The sequence below is a fragment of the Aquila chrysaetos genome, chromosome 24 (genome assembly GCF_900496995.4).
Source record: "Aquila chrysaetos chrysaetos chromosome 24, bAquChr1.4, whole genome shotgun sequence".
Classification (NCBI taxonomy): domain Eukaryota; kingdom Metazoa; phylum Chordata; class Aves; order Accipitriformes; family Accipitridae; genus Aquila; species Aquila chrysaetos.
Genome location: NC_044027.1, coordinates 13,164,004 through 13,180,750, shown reverse-complemented (window position 1 = coordinate 13,180,750; position 16,747 = coordinate 13,164,004). Strand labels below are relative to the sequence as shown.

The 16,747-nt window shown below is 36.9% G+C and overlaps 1 protein-coding gene across 3 annotated transcripts in view; it reads left to right on the top strand.

The window, feature by feature from the left end:
• CDK5RAP2 (CDK5 regulatory subunit associated protein 2) overlaps window positions 1-16,747 on the top strand; it is an 84,916-nt gene that overhangs the window by 9,226 nt on the left and 58,943 nt on the right. For 2 of the 3 annotated variants that reach the window (XM_030000196.1, XM_041119821.1), the window contains 8 exons: window positions 986-1,109; window positions 3,606-3,757; window positions 5,833-5,995; window positions 7,428-7,481; window positions 7,902-8,021; window positions 8,623-8,715; window positions 10,448-10,666; window positions 16,278-16,448. In XM_030000196.1, the coding sequence (XP_029856056.1) occupies window positions 986-1,109; window positions 3,606-3,757; window positions 5,833-5,995; window positions 7,428-7,481; window positions 7,902-8,021; window positions 8,623-8,715; window positions 10,448-10,666; window positions 16,278-16,448 (1,096 nt within the window). Of the gene's footprint in view, window positions 1-985; window positions 1,110-3,605; window positions 3,758-5,832; window positions 5,996-7,427; window positions 7,482-7,901; window positions 8,022-8,622; window positions 8,716-9,839; window positions 9,929-10,447; window positions 10,667-16,277; window positions 16,449-16,747 lie in introns of those variants that run through there. The other variant, XM_030000199.2, reaches the window with a different exon arrangement.

Genomic DNA, 16,747 nt, shown 5'->3' with positions numbered 1-16,747 from the left:
CACTTCTCAGTAAGGCTGAGAAAACAGAACTAATCTAGAATGAGTCTTCTGGTTTTTAATGATACAAAAATGAATACACTTAAAATTCTTGCTTTTCTGTTAGAACCTGTTTTATGAATAAATATTACTTATTTAAAAATTACTTAGTGCTACATTGTCTTATGGCATGGGCAAGGTGGATTATGCTTTGGGGAGGGAATGGATGACTGCAGGGCTGACAATAGTCTGTTAAACTTCTTCCTTCTAGATGTCTGATTCAAAACTAATCCGGGCTGGCAATGACTGGCAGCTACTGACTGCTACATGAGCCTCAGTTTCAATGGAGTTTTCTTTGTGTGGCCTACCTCACATGGCATTGAATTGTTACCAATTAGCCTTTTTTCAGTAGTTCAAAGAGGCCCAGTTTCAAGTAGATCCTGAGGACCAGATTAATTTTTTGTTTGTTCTCTCCAGGTAGCTGTCAAGGGGTATTGCTGGGCTTTGAATGGAACCTTGCACAAGCTCACAGTAGGAAGGAAAATTTAGGGAGAAATCATAAACAAGTGGTCATCCTTTGTTTAGTAAGGAAACACTGGCTGTTCTTTTCTTACACGGTATTAACAATTACTGAAAAAGCAATTGGAGAGATCTCGGCAGCTATGTATCTTCAGTTTATTCCAATGCTGCTTTCTGTAGAAAATACGACCCTATCAAAGGCTTGATACTGTATTTGGAAGCTTTAAAAATGTGAAGGAAATATTACACATTTTCATCACACATATAAAGTCCTTGCTTATCCACTGTGACAAGGCTTGTGTGTGGAACTCTCAGATTATACCACCAAAATTGCTATATAGTGTGTAGAAGTTTGTATTTAAAAGTGACAAGCAGGTACAGATAAAGTGGAAAATACTTGCTTGTGCATAGTCTATCAGCCACACTCTCACTTTAAATGTTTTCCACTTTGATATGCAATGGGATTTCTATCTATATTATGGTGTTTCAGTAAAGCAGTTGAAAGCTTGGCCCAGGGTGGTGATGCTGAAATACAGCGTGTGAAAGAAGAGGCACAAAAGAAGATGCAAGAAATGGAAGAAAACCTGACTAGCAGAATAAACTTTCTGGAAGAGGTGAGTGGCTGAAACTGAAGGAATAGTTAGAAATCAGTACTGTTTTTGTACTATTGTCTGAGATTTGATACTGTGATCTACCTATATTTTCAAAATCATTTCAGCTTTCCTGGAAAAATAGCCAAGTCAAAACCAGAAAAAAAAAAAGCAAAATAGTGCCCCCCCCCCCCCCCCCCCCCCAAAAAAAAAAACCCCAACCCCAAACCCCAAACAAAAAACCAAACCCAAATCCCAAAACCCCAACCAATGAAAGGGAAGGTGATTTTAGCTGCTCTTGAAATGTCAAATATGAGGATAGCAGTTCTTCAGGAAATTCATACCTATTGGTGGTATTTAGGTATTTTCAGCACAAAGCTTTGATTCCTGAATTCCAGTGTGAGGAGGCTATGTTTTCAGAACCTGCAATCTCTGTTCAGAGGAAGAGGGGCTGGATTTTGAAAACTTTTACGAATAAGGTCTAGGCTTCATAAATAGCTGAAACCACTCTGTAAGCACTCCTGTCATTTCCCATCTTTATGTGGGCCCTCAGTATTGCAGTATAAATCAGAGATTCTGTGGCTTTCTGTGTCTCCACTCTTGTGTGTTCATCATAGGCTGAGAGAGGCCTCCTACTTACGGCAGCTTCTGGGTAGGTGAACCAGTGGTCACTTCCCCATGTTCTGCCTGCATGCCTTACACTCTGCTGTTAGATTGACCTTTATCTGCCAAATATTGTTGGCTTCTGCTGTCACTCTATCACCTTTCTGTGTAACATTCTCCTGTTCCACAGGGTTATTCTTAACAGTGTCTTTTTTAATTCCTTGCTCTGTGGTTGAGACAGTTTATTCCTGTATGTATTGCTGAGCCATTGTTTATATCTTTACAGGGGAATTGCTTCACGTTTTCCTCATTTTGTAGTGTAAAGGCAAAAAAAAAAATTTCTTTGTATGAATAACATGCTTCCTCAGAAGAAAGGAGAAGTTCAGCTTCTTGTAAAGAACAAATTTGATATAGAATGGTCTGTGCTGGAAATGTTTGTGTCAAGTTCTAGAAATACATAAGCTCATGATTGTTTTGCATCATTGACTGTATACACTTATCTGGAGGTGTGGGATTTTGCAGCTGTGTTTGTGAGGGGGATAGATGTCTGGTGCTCTTTCTGTAAGTAAATAGAAGTAGCACAAGTGGATATATTCCAGTATTTGCTTTCTCATCCCTAAAGACTGAATTGGTCATGAAAGGTATTGGTATCAGTCTCCTGGTGGTATTTTCTATCAGGATGATTTAGCAGCATCCATAAAGCAGTGAGCTCCTTCGAGGAGGAGGAGGGGGGAATCTCCATGACCTTTTTTCCAGTTTAGTGGAATTGGGATTTCTCAAAGCATTCTTCGTACTATTGGATAGGTAGAGAAGTTCCTAAATTATTTATTCTGTACCAAAACAGCCAGTCAGACTGGTGTTTCCCAGATCTGACAGGTAGAAGGGCAAATATTCTAATCTCATGGTGATATAGTATTTTCTGTAGCCTGAAGATAGTGTTGGCCTCTGACATTAATTTTATTATGCTTACGAATGTAAACACTGCTGAGTAGTATTAGTCACTTGTTTACGTAGCACCATATAATTATGTAGATCCAGGTAACGCTAACAAAGATTAATTTCTTTCAGAGTTTTTGATTGAAGGATGAATGCTGGCAGAATAGGTTTTCAGGTGAGGGGCTGAGTGGTGAAGTCTAGTGGTAAAGGACCTTTTCCTCACCCTCCCCCAAAGAGATATGCTTTTTAGTATAGACTTTAAAGAGAGAGGGGAATTACTTGTTAGGCTACAAGGAGGCTTTTATTTAATAGAAAGCAAAATTCAGTGAGCACAGGAGGGCAGCTTACAATATAAAAATGAAGATTTGAAACAAATTTCATGTCATGTATGACAGTGTGTTGTTTTGGTGTTCCCTGTCTCCATGAGTTGGGTCACCTAGAGGAAGTTGACTGGAATCTCTGGGTGTTATCTCTGTTTCCATTACTGTTCAAGAGAAAAACGTCTGGTTCGTACTTTATCAATTCTTGCAAAATATTATAAATGATGTTGGGAAGAGTTCCAATTAGCTACAGTGAGCCTGTGAATATTAATTTAATCTCTGATTGAATAAAAACCCCCTTCTTTAACCTCTTTAATTTAAGTGTAGCTATTCATTATGATAGTGGGAGGACAGTGGGACAAAGCCAAATTATAATAGCTAAATCTAAAGCCATAGCGGAGGGGCACTTTTTTTTCCAGTTCTGCTATCAGTTAGGGTATTTGTTTTATTTCTTTGAGACAAACTTCCCTTCTTTATGTAGCACAGAAAGTGGAAATGCAGACACAGAGTTCAGAAGTGTTTGCGAAGCGCTTGAAGTACTTGGTAAAAGTTGCTAAATTAAACATACCAACATATGTTTGGTAGAAGAAACTTCAATATGTAAGAAGTTTTGTGAGCATTTTGTTCTTATAGGCATCAGGATTGTGTGTCTTAATTACAGAATCTTAAAGCTGCCCAAGAAGATGTGGAAAAAGCCATTGCTATCATGGAGAAGGAGAAAGCTCTGAGAATAGCTGCTGAGCAGAAACTTTCTTCAATTATAAATTCCCCTGCAAAGGATGTGGATATGATTACAGGAGCTGAGAAGGACAGGTCAGAACTCTTGCCGGTGATGTTTTTAACTACTGGAATTCTTTATTGTTAAAGTGTGAAGAGTTGACATGGATGTAGGTTCTAATAGTTTGATCCTATCCTCAGATACATGAGTGAGTGTTACTGGCCATCTTATCTATTCAGCTATTAAATGAATAGCAACACAGCAACTAGTTTACATGCTGCATGATAGCAAATTCATATTTAAAAGTTGTCTGAAAGTGTAAAAGGATCAGTATGCATGTGACATGAGCATGTCCTACTTTAAAGCGTCTTTGTAACTGTGCTGACTTACCTCCTGCTTGCTGCTTTCTTGAACCATTGCTGAATAGAACTTGACTCTACCATTTGTGTTCACTTGCTGCTTTCATGGTGTTTATGTACTCTTCAGTCCCAGTGATGTATCTGTTGAGGTTGGTAAATATAATGGAAGGAGAAACATAGTGTGTTTCAGCTTCATGGTTTTGATTGATTGTGCTTTGCAAAGCACTGGCTTTTCTTTGTTTGGCAGGTAGTTGGAAGAATGTGTGAGTTGTTCAATAACTTTAGGTGGGGAAAATCTATTAACTCAAATCTCAATAGTTTGCAGGATTATTTTTTTTTTTTTAGGTATGTAGGGTAAAACACATGCCTGGCAAGCCTTCCACTAAAGCTTAGTTAGTTTGAGGATGTGAGCCCAGAGTGAAGATCCAAAGACTGTTATGATTCCTTATACTTTGGAGTATCCTTTCCTGTCAGTTTGTGACTGAACCCTGCAGGTAACTGCTCTGTGCGTAACTGCGTAATTGGTCTACCCTGGTAACAGAAAGTTATGTTGGCCTGAGGCTTTCATTTCATAGGTTTTATATTACAGTAGGACCAAAGCAAGGTTTGCAGTGTTTTCCAGACAGTTTTTGTAAAAGCATACAGATTGAAAACTGCAAATCTGAAATCTACAGTGGCATAAAAATTATACGATGGTAATTATAACCTGGCTCTCAAGTTATCTCCTTCCTTTACCCTTTCTGTTTCCTGTCTTCCTCTTTCTGCTAGTCATCTGTGTGAACACAGATGCTCTCCTGAGTGACTTGAGCTGGGAAGGAGTTTTAAAACCAGTCCCTTTCAGAGGTGCTTTAATTGCCAGCTCTATAACTTGTGTGAAAATGGTGCTTAAAGCGTGGAAACAAATTGTCAGGATTGGATCACTACAGTGGAATGAAGGCTGTGTGGAGTACGACAAAGAATGTCTGGTGTGTCCGCCTCTCCCCCAGCCCTGTGATCTAGTGTTAGCAGGATCTTCTACAACTACATGCTGGTAGATCGGTGTAAGTAGTCACAGGACCACAAAAACATAGTGCTAATGGAAGAAGAGAATATTTGACTTGAAGTGAATCAAATATTAATGTGTAATGCTTTAAACTTGTGTGGGAGTAGCAAGCACATCTGGAATTCATATTCTGTTAAAAAGATACTTTCACCATCTAGGCTACAAAATACTAAGAGCATCGCAACTGGCATCTTAAAAAAATCCCAAACTTTCTGGCATATAATGCTTATGTCTGTCAGAAAACTCAAGCTTTGTTGTTTTTATCAGGTGGAATACTGGAAGTGTCAAGATGTGTATTGACCAAAGAAGGTAGCGCTGACCTAAATTTTTGTTGTGCTTATGTGAAATGAGAACCAGCTTAGGTACATGTATAAATGAAACTAGATGCGTGAGGGACACTTAGTGATGGCACATATGGATACGGTGTTGTATGTGCTAAGAAGTGAAATAGATTGATAAGCTTTTTGTGTGTGCTATAAAGGACAATGTGACTAAAATATTGAAGCTTAAGTGTTGACACTTGAAATGGTACTGGAGGAAAGTAAGAATGAGAGCTTTGCAGATAGCTCAACTCTGTTGCGCGCTTGAAAGGTGCGGCACCTTTTCTGGTTTCTCTGGTGGGAGAAGGGGTTGCAAAACTACTGCCCTAAGTTTTACACGTATTGTCTGGAATCTTCACCTAGGAAAGTTGTCTGCAAGATTTATTGCAATGGCTGGAGAATTGGTGGTAGATGATGCAAGATTAATATTAAAAATCTTATAATTTTAGACTTATAGAGCAACTGAATCTGTCATTGAAAAGTAAAGAAGCTATAATTCAACACCTTGAAGAGGAAAAGTCTCAAAGTGGATCTTATGATGGGAACTTATCAGCAGAAAAAATCAGAGAACTTACCATTGCTTTGAGGCATGAAAAAGATAGTGAGATAGAGGTGAGGAAACTGAATGAACAGTTATGTTATAAATCTCATGTGGTATAGAATTTTAAAGGATTCGTGCACGACGTTATGTGAGTGACTTCAGCCAATTTTTTAAAATATTATTCTCCACAGTGATTCCCTCCCTCCCTTCTCCATTTCCTTAACGTTCATTGGTTATATTGTGGTTTGGTGGTCAATACTCATCCTTGTTATCCATGCTTACCTTTCACTCAATGAGTGGTCGTGTTTCCCATTGATTTTATGCCTGTGTTATAGGTACTGTGCAATTGCTTTACAGAAGTTTATATAAAAAAATGTTAGATGTTAATAGATCCCTCAACAGCTGACATAACTTCTATAGAAGTTAAGAATGTGACTTGAGAGTTTATTTTTGGGAGCTATCTCTACTGTTATGGTCTGGAGAAAAAGCTGTGGTAAGGGAGGCAGGCATAAAAAAAATCTCTTGAAATAAAGTGGAAGTCTAGCCTTTAGCTTACAAAAGGTGCTAAGAGTCAGTCTTTTATTTCACCTGGCTCTTAAACAGAAAGATAGATATCCTGAAACCTGCAATGTGGAAACAGGTCTTAAGGCATGTTGTCTTCCCACCCCTTAAATTAAAGCTGGCAGAATTAAGAAAAGTAATCATGGAGGCTGTCATGCTGCTTAGAAATTTTCTTCCCTTTTGTTTTGGAACTTAATATTGATCAGTACTTATACACTTTTTTTGTTCATGTCAAGAATAGACAAGAGAACCTTCTACAATTGGACTGATTAGTGGAATTAAAAGTTTTCAGTTCTGGGTCTTCTTGCAATTAAATCAGTGTGTGTCAGGAAGAACTACCCTGGTTTCACAAGAGTATTTGTGTGTCAAGGTGAAAACAGGGTCATCTTTAATCATTTCATAGGAGGTGGATAGACTGTATGATCATTTTGGGATGCAGAATTGGAGAAAAAAATCTGATGAATACCTTTGCACAACTCTGTTTTTATATATGGTTACTTTTTAAAAAAAAATAAAAAAATCTGTATCCTCCCTAAGGAAAAGTGCTAATTAAAATCTCCCTTGATAAAAGCATCTTTCTGACATAGATAAATGTCACATAAAAATGCATTTTTATTAACTCAGCAAGTACAGTTGTCCTGTCTCATGGAAGAACATGTTGTGTGGTTTTTTTGGTGTGTTTTTTTTTTGTTTGTTTTGTTTTTTTCTTAATTGGGACAGGCTCATACTGTGCCCAGGTAGATTTGTAGACTTCAAGGAAGCAACTGATTCAATATATTCCTACCAAAAGGTGTATACTAAGTTGTTTTTCATTTTGGGTTACCCGCCCCCCCCCGCCCAAGGTTTTTAAGCTCATTTTGCTTCATTTTAATGCTTAATGAGTTACATTTGTATTTAGAATGAATTGGTTAGTTGACTGTAACAACTGTTCTGTTCTTATAGGCTATTAGAATGGAGCTTAAAAATGAAAGAAATTCCTTTGAAAAAAAAATTCAGGTAAGTTCTGTTTTTGTTTCTGTTTCTTCAACCACTTACGGTGCATGTTGGCATCTCTTCTGTTATGCAATCATAGATGCAGAGAGGCCTTGACTTGAAGCAAAGCAAGTCCTCTGGTAAATTCTCTTTTATGTTAGATGACAGGAAGGCTCACCTTGTTTTTGAAGCAATTTTCAGTAAAGCTGATAGGCACACTCATCAAATATTGAAGCTGATACTCATGGCCAGCCCATGAGATTAGGCTTCTTATACTATATTCCAGGCACATCTTTAAGATGATGACTTGCATTTTGGAACTATATTTTATGTTAGTAATCTGAGTAATAAGATATAAGAACTCTGAGAGAATGTACTTATTAATGTGCAGTTATAGTATCTCTTAGTGGGAAGTTAATGCAACTTTCACATAATCTAATTTAGTCACTTCAAGAAGAGCTACAAGAGAGAGAAAATGAGCTTGCTGTAGAAAAGAAGAATGGTTTGAAAAGGGATAAAACCATTCAAGGCCTAACTGTTGCATTAAAAGCAAAGGAAAAAGAGGTATGATGATTATGATCTTGCTGGTTTGTTGAACTATCATTGGGAGGAAAATGTGTGCATTGTGTATGTGGCAAGGGTTGACTGATCTCACTATAACCATTAGAAGGCTTCTAGTGGGTCCTTAATCACTGCTGTCATATCTGTAAGCAGTTCTGTTTATCTAGAGTTTTGGGTCTTGGACTGGAGGAGAGAGGAAAAAGGGACTTAACTGATACTTTCTCCCTTAAGAACTGTTTTCAGTTACGCAGTGATTTTTATCAGCTCTGAGCACCACTTAAAAGGTACGAGAAACATTTTATGTTGTTAAGTGGAGCTGTCATAAAGACAGCTAAAATAGGAGAGGTCAACATCAGCTGAAATTCAGATTTTGTGGACGAATGGGAAATATTGAACTTGAGTGATAGGCAGTCTAGTGAGTGTTGTATAAGAACAAGAATTTCTTTATGCAAGATTTATTATGATGTATTTGGTGTTTTTGTTCTTTAAAGTATTTGTTTTGTGTAGTTGGATGAATGGATAATGAGATGGGATAGCTATTACTGAATCACCATCCCTTGGAAATAACTCTTTCTACATAGTATTCATTTTACTTTACTTAAAGAATGAGGAGCTTGGTTCTGAAATTGAAGATCTAAATGCTTCATTGGCTAAGGCAAGAGAGGCGACTCACAAAGCACACATCCAAAAATTCAAGGTAAGAAGCAAGCAGTTAATGTGGCTTCCCCATCCCTGCTCCTTCCTTCTCCATAATTCCACACAGCAAGTAGTGCTTTGTATCTTTGAAAGCAGAGGAATGCAAATTAATTTAAAATGTTGTTTAAAGTGTTTAATTTTTCTTACTTTGAAAAAAGTTTCCCAAATGAAAATATTTAAATGATAGTGTTAAAATGTCAGATTACTTATCTTGTTTCTTGAGGTTTTTTTTTCTTCTATAACAACTGAGAATTATTAAGGGAGACGTGTAAAAGCAAAATGAGTTACAAATAAAGACACAAATAGTTGTGGAGCTGAGATGATATTGAGCTTTCTTTGTTGACCCAAGAATGTTTTGGTTTTTCTTCCAAAAGTATGGTAACAGCACATTCTTCATGTTAGCAGAGTTGACCTGGGTATGAGACACTTGTTTGGATTTATTTATAATAAATATGAAACCACTGTTTATAACATGGTGGAGTGTTGTTTGTGAAAATGTGATTTAGTAATGCTTTCAGGTGTGTGGAGAAGAGACTTTATGATGATAATTTATGCATTATATAGGTCTTAAAATATAAAATGGGAGAAAGTAAGAATTTGATATTAAAATAGACAACATAATGTCTCTTGTAATGTTTTCAAACTCATCTAAAACTAAGTCTGATAAAACTAACTAATACTGATCAGAGGCAGTGATGAATCTTCCATTATGTTTGTTCATCCGCTTGGTGTCTTAGCTCAGCAGGAATGGAAGAGGTTGATGCGCTTGCCTCCGAAGTACACATGCTTAAAGCTTTTGTGACTGACTGTACTGTTTTTTGATTTCAGAGTCTAATGGAGTAGTAATGTTTAGTTCTCGCAGAGTACCTCCATTTCTTCAAAAGCCATTTATTTTACTGAAGCCCAAATTTTAAGTGTGCTCTGTTGAGAAAAGTATATCCTGTTTATTCTTCAGGTCATTTTGGCCTGTGCGTGAATCTATAGCTTATGTTTGCTTTTACATACCATGGGAGTCCTGCTCTGAAATATTACTCTAATTTTAACCCTTTCATTTTTATGAGAGCTTCATTATTTTTGAAAAGTTCTAGGTTTAAAAAGTGTGCAACTAATCCCTCCTGTCCACAGAATCCATATTGCATGGTGGGTGACAGAGCAAGCCTTTCTCCTCATTATTCTGCTACTTAGCTACAAACTTGAGTTGAAGGCAGTTCTCTGTGAGTAGATCTTGCTGCATAGCCCACTACTCCTGTCATCTGTGTTGTGAACTTCGAGGCCAGTTGTAACAGTATGTGGTGGGGAAGAACACAAATCAGACTTGCTATTTCATATAAAAAAATAGGCTTATGACTTGGTAACTACTTGACCTAGTCTGGATTCAAACTGACCCCAAAGTAGAAAGCTTCATGTAATAAGAGCTTTGGGAACAAATAATAATATGATTTAATTTGCACTATGGAGTCCTTTGCAGGTCAACCATTATCTAGTTCTTAGATAACTAAGACTTTGTTATCCTGTGCTGGATGCAATTGAAAGCTGTTAAATTAGTTGAGAAAATTTTCAGTGTAATGGTTTCCCTGTTGTGTGAGTAACTGTCATTTCACTGTATTTTTTGCATCACAATTTTGAAGTACTGGAAAGAGGTGCAGGGGAGGGGGTTTGGACGGAACAGGGGTAAAGACTTCAAGTCTCTACAAAATACCCTTATAGACCTTGAATGTTGCTTTATGTTTCAGGGTGCTGAGGATTATCAAGCTCTCTTGATGGAAAAAGAGACCCTCTTAGCAGAGCTGCGTTCGGAAAACCTTACAAAGGATGCTGAGAATCGTAAACTACAAAGGAGGATTAAAAGGACCGATCAAGAGCTAAATGATTTGAATTTAGAAAGAGAGAAAATGGAGAAGGAGCTGGATGAAGCACAACTACAGAAGAGCAGAAGTGACAAAACCATTAATGTTATTATCACTTTTTTCCTTTATTTCATACAGTTTAAAAATAATTTAGCACTTGTAGCATGTCCTTTTCTAACAAATTTAGTTCTTTAATTTGAATAATTTTTGGAAAGGTAAATGCATTTGCCTAAAGCCAGTGTTCAAAAGAATGTGGCCAAGAAGATTGAGGAAAATTCTGGCACATAGTCTGCACAGAAAAATATTTTAAAATAAATATAATTTTGATAGTCTTGGGTCCTAGAAAAAATCATTGGCCTGTGTAAGTGGTAAATGGTTACTCTTGGTTTCAGTTTTTCTAATGGGAGGAGCTGAACATGCATGACTGTACTTTTTATATTTCTGCTGTATTTGTCTTGTTACATGTCTATACATTATCTTAAATTACACTACTTTTAAATTTAGCTTTCTTTTAAATTCTAATGCAGAACAGGAGTAAGTAGCCAGTTGTTGCAACTTTAAGCCAAACTTCAGCTTGCTTTTTGCTATCATAGCAGGGTCACTGTAAAGGCTGTATACTTAATAATTTCTGCTTGTAAAATTCCCAAAGCACAGGATTAGTTGATCACAATTTAACATAAAAATGATGTGCTGTATCTGTTCATTACTTTTGTTGCTTCATATTCTGTTTAGGGTTTTTTACCTTGCTGTAGGCGTTTAGATAAGCACTTCTGCTGCCAGCATGCACAGCTCATGCAACAAAGTGAATGATCTGGTTTCTTCTTTTCTTCCTTTGAAAAAAGGATGCAGCTTCTGCTGAGTGTTTGACATAAAATGTACTTTTCACCTGTATGACTCGTCACATGGATTTTTCTGAAGTCTTCTCACCATTGTTTCCATTAGGGGAGCATTTACATAAAGAGTAGAGTTCTGCCTGCATGCAAAGTCTGTTCCTCTTCAGTTAGGGATTAATCTCCTGCTATATTAAATTACATAAAAGATTAAATGAACTTGTCTGTATTCAGTGGATGTTTTGGTTCAATTATTAAATAAGGATCTTAATAAAGCAGGTATATGTGGAAATTGCTGCTCCTGCAATATCACTTAAAACCAGTAGAGGGTTCTCTTTACCTACAAACAAATAAGTTGTTCTCCCCCATCTCCTGCCCCCAATTTAACTTGCATTTTTGGTTGATTGTCAACTGTGGTTAGGCTGCTGTCACAAAGTCTCTATCTTTGGTGTGCTTTGAAATTTCTTCAGGGCGTTGAGGTTAAGGAGAGAAAGAACAGATTGCTTCTGTCAGTAAAACAGCCACAAAGAACATATTTTATTGATTTAAAGTATTTTATATTTAACTGTCTTCTCTATTCAGAACTTTTTTCATCTTTCAGGGGAGCTACAATATAACTCTGTATAGGAAAGACAGGAAAAACAGGACTGAGTAGGGAGTTGCCAGGCGATTCAAAGTTACTTGTATTACAGAAGCCTATTTGACTCCATTATGCTCAAGTTTTTCATGTAAATGACTAGCTCCTTGGGGAAAGCATTCCTGCCAAAAGATGAGCAGTCTTATAAAAATTATATCCCTAACCTATTTCCTGCTCCTTGCAGAACAGCTGCTTCAATTTCAAAGTTGCTAGTACATTTAGATATAGCAACATTGCCTGTGAAATGTTGCCCATTAAGTAGTAGATATGTGGGAGTAAAAAAATATGCTGTGATATTTTGCTCTTTGACAAATAGAAAACCACTTCAGTGATCTGATGCAAACTTTTTATGAGACAGCCTTAAAAATTCTGTTCTATTTATGCCCCAAGATACCTATTTATCAGTGTTTCTATTTTGTTAGAATAAAACTAGCAACAATGTGTGTAAACTGTAGAAAATGCCCTCAACATCTGTAATGAACCGCTGTCTTAGCTCTTCACTCACAGGGAAATTTTCAATGACTTTTCATATACTGTAATTGGGATGATCCAAATTTTTGCATATATCTGTTTTTAAAAAAAAAACAACAAAAACCTTAGAGATCCAGAAAAAGTACTTCTGCCCTGTTGTAAACCCAGTTTGTCTGGAGATGAGTCGGGCACTGCTGTCCTGGGATGGAAGGTTAAACTAAAATAAGACTGCTACAGGTGAGCTGATCATCCAAATCACAGTGCCCAGTATGAGGAGTCTTCTGGAGCAATGGGCGTAGATGTTCTTGAATGATGTCCCTGCCTCAGGGTGGGCGGGTGCCCTGGCTTTTTCCTAGGTCAACTTTAAAAGCAAAAACTCTCAGTTCTGTGTTTTCCAGAAGCTGCTGTAAAGCAGTAGTTCAGCATCACTTTTTAAGCTCTTTGAAACAAGAAACTTCGGGTGTATATTCTTACGTACAATTGATGAGGAGACGACATGAACTCATCCTTAATGTTGCTTGTGTCCACCATGTTACTATGTCTATAACAGATTCAGTGCTTCTTGATCGAAGAGTTTGTTCAAATTTACATGATTAAACACTTTAAGTATCCATTCTCTCTCCAGGCCTAAATGTAGACAATTAGAGTGTATTTACTAGGTATTCATATTTGATCAGTTGGTTGGGGAAATGCAGAATAACTCATTAGGCAGAATTTATTATTTAGTCTTCCTACCTCTAGTTTAGCCCGAGAGGGAGGTTTTGGAGCTTCACAACTTAATTATTCACCAACCTGTTTTCCATCTGACAAGGAGGGGGAGGCATCTGCTTCAGTCTTCTACATTATAGTGTTTCACATTCATTTTTCTTAGTTCAACTGTCATTAATCATAGGACAGTCCCTTGGGAAAAAGGTTGGCAGAGGGAATTGCAAAGTTTATGCTCTGAGAGCTGTAGGTACTATATTATCCTTGCAACTCAATGTATAGAAACCAATAGATTTTTCTCCCAGACAATTTGAGTGGTCAATGAGTTCAAGCAACCTGCTATAGTGATGGATAGTTTTGTGCGTTACAGAATTTTAGCTCGTGCAAAGAAGATAATTTTCAGTCTCAACTCTAGCTTGTTTTGGAAAGTGTTTAGGGAACTCTGGGGGCAGAAGTAGTAGAGGCAAAGTATCTGCAAATTGCAAATCTCTCGCAGGCTTTTTTACTTGTTCCACAATTGTTTGCCTTGGCAGTCCACCTCTTTCCATAAACCTAGCAGTAATATTTGAGCTGCTTTAGAGGCAGAAGAATAGTTTCTGTACCTGACAAGTGTTGTATGCAAAGATGGCTGAGATTAGATAATAGGGGGTGTAGTAGTGTTATTGCAGCAGCATCTTTTCTATCTGTGTGTGCCTATCATCTTTTCTTCTTAAAGCTGTTTATGGTGTTCATAAAGAGAAGTTGCAGAGCATTGGTCACTTGAAGTTATAGGACAGGTCAAAAGTGTTCCTTTGATGCTTTAGTTACCTAATGGGTAATGTATTCACTTAAAGCCTCTCAGTGATGTAATAGTTTAAAAACAGCGTAAAAATAGAAAGCCAAGGGTGAACTTTGCAATGCAGTGAAAATCATAACACTGCAGTTGATCCTTTGCTTCCAGTTCATGTGTTATATCTGAACAGGCTTAATGTGACCCACTTGAAGCTGAAAGACTTTGCAGTTATCAGACCGTTACACTACTTCCAAAAGACCTGCACTACACTGCAGTTTGTATTTATAGTTAGTAGTTAGAAAGAAATGGAAACATATTTGAGAGACAAAACTTGGACCTGATTCTACAGTTCTTCAGTTTTCTTAGTCAAGGAAGTAGTTCTTTTGGTCCTGAAAAAATTACCTTTATTAGTTTGCAGAACTGAAGCCCAAGCTTAATCATTCTTTGAAACTGAATAACATTTGAGGGTTTTTTTGGGAGCTATTAGGGATTTCTTAGCTGCATCCTGGTAATGAAGCTAAAATTAAGCAAGTAAACCAAAAGGCATTGTAAATGACAATTTGTATTTAATGTGCAAAATAAACAGAAGTAAAACTGAAGTAGTAAAATGATGTTAAGGGTTTGATGTGAACCTGCATGAAGCAAGGTAATTAAGTCAAGAAAAGGACATAAAACAGTTTGTAAAGAGATTGCAATTAAAGTGTCACTAGTACTGTTTCTTTGTACTTAGAATAAGAAACAACTATTGAATTTTAAATCCCAGTGGAGGTAAATGTAAAGTTTATAGGTGACTACCATATGTACAAACTATTTAAAGGGCTTATGATACTTCACAAATGGGCCCTTTTTGGGAATAAATGGAAAACATTTATTTTAAGATGTAGGCTGTGTTACCTGGTTCTTTGGGTCTGAAGAGAAGTTTAGATAGTATAAAGTCTATTGTAGGTTTTAATTGTTTAATTTTAGACAACAGCTCCTTTGTTACAAGTTTCTACCTTTCTTTTTCCACACATTCAATGCGGTAAATGCTCTAGATCTTCTTGCAGAGTAAAAGCTTATAAAATGAGGCTAGTGTATATGTAAGCTGTGCCTCCTTCAAGTGACGGTGTTGAAACTTCCAACAAATCGGCAAAAAAGTTTGAAGTAACGCAAACAATGTTGGTGGGAGAGAAGTTGGAAGGATAGAAAAGACATGTTACGGATTTTTCTGTTTCCTCTGCTCTTGCATATTTTCTACTCTGTAACTGGGAACTGACTGTTAATTACATGCTAATAATTTCGTATATATTTCCATCAATTTAGCGACTGTCCCAGTTCATAGCAAAATGTAAGGAATAGGAATTGTTTGATGTTATTGCTTGGAACCCGAGGCTTTATTGGGTGGTTAGACTTTGAAACCCCATAGATAGCTACATTTTCAGATGGTGGATTTTCAAGTGAAGTGGAATAGGATCTGTAGGAATGCAGAGGAGAAAGCTGTAATTGTGGCGTGTGTCAAGTGTGTGACCAGCGAACTAGGAGATACTGCTTTTTATGTTGCAGTGGTCCGTGATGATCCTAACAGATCTCAAAGTCCCTTGGACTTGCTATTGCATAAGGCTATTGCAAGAGATTGTTCCTGTGTTTTAAAAGCAAAATGGACAAGAAGTATATGTTTTTCTGATGGGGAATCTAAGATGCAGAGATGATGCAACTAATCGTGGAGCTGCAGGAAGTAATTAACAGAGCCAGAATCAAGATGAAGTTCTGTTCACAAGTTCTAATCATGAGACTGACCTGATTGGTTGTTTGAAGTTTGTGCTCTTATCAAAAGAAAATGTTTTAACATTTCTGACCTTTTGTTTGATGCAAAAGTAACTTGCAATGTTAGTGCAAGAATTTCCATGGTGTGATGAGAAAAAGAGCAAATGACAAACTGAATCACCCGTAACCAATTTCCGCCTATTTCTAGCAAGGGAGTAAATTGACTCAGAAGTGAGTGTTCATTCTGACAGTGACAACATCTAGGTGCATGATATTCCCCACATCCTTGTAGTCTAGTCATTCTGTATGAGAAGTGTTTAAACAACAACCACCTAGATTTTTAGAAGACAATACTGACACCTCATCTAAAAGTTTTTTTTCTTTAATTGTATTCATTGATGCCAAGAGAAAGACACTGGCTTAAATGCATCCTCCAGACAATTTGGTGATATGAGTAATTTAAAGCAATGGAAATTCAAGCTAATGATGTGGGTTGTTAGTCTTAAACTTTTTTTAAAGTTTATTTGCTAAATACTCAGTTTCATTTTTTTTTTGTAGGACCTTAGAAATCAACTAGAAAAATTACATGGTGAAATGACTGAGAAGGAAAAAGCAGTTGAACATCATTACAATATTCTTTTGAGTGAAAGCAATCAGAAATTGCAGAGCCAAGAACTAGTTATCAAACGGCTAACAGACAATGTCAATCAAAAGGATCTACTGCTTCAGGTAGGTAGACTTAAGTTGAAATGAAAAATGGGAAGTTATCGTTTGATTTTGTATGAGGAATTATTACAAGATCACATTTGTGTTTGGATTTGCTGTTGATTTTGATGATAATCCTTCACTTTTTGTAATACTGTATTTGCAGAACAGACATATAATTACAGTGTGTGTGGTATTCCACAAGATTCTTGTTAGGGCTTTATGAAGCGTGTGGACAGAGGAGGAAGAAAGCTTTACTAATACATATGTAGAGTTTTCACTGTTGTGGTAAGATACTTCAAAATCTCTGAAGTGCCTATGAT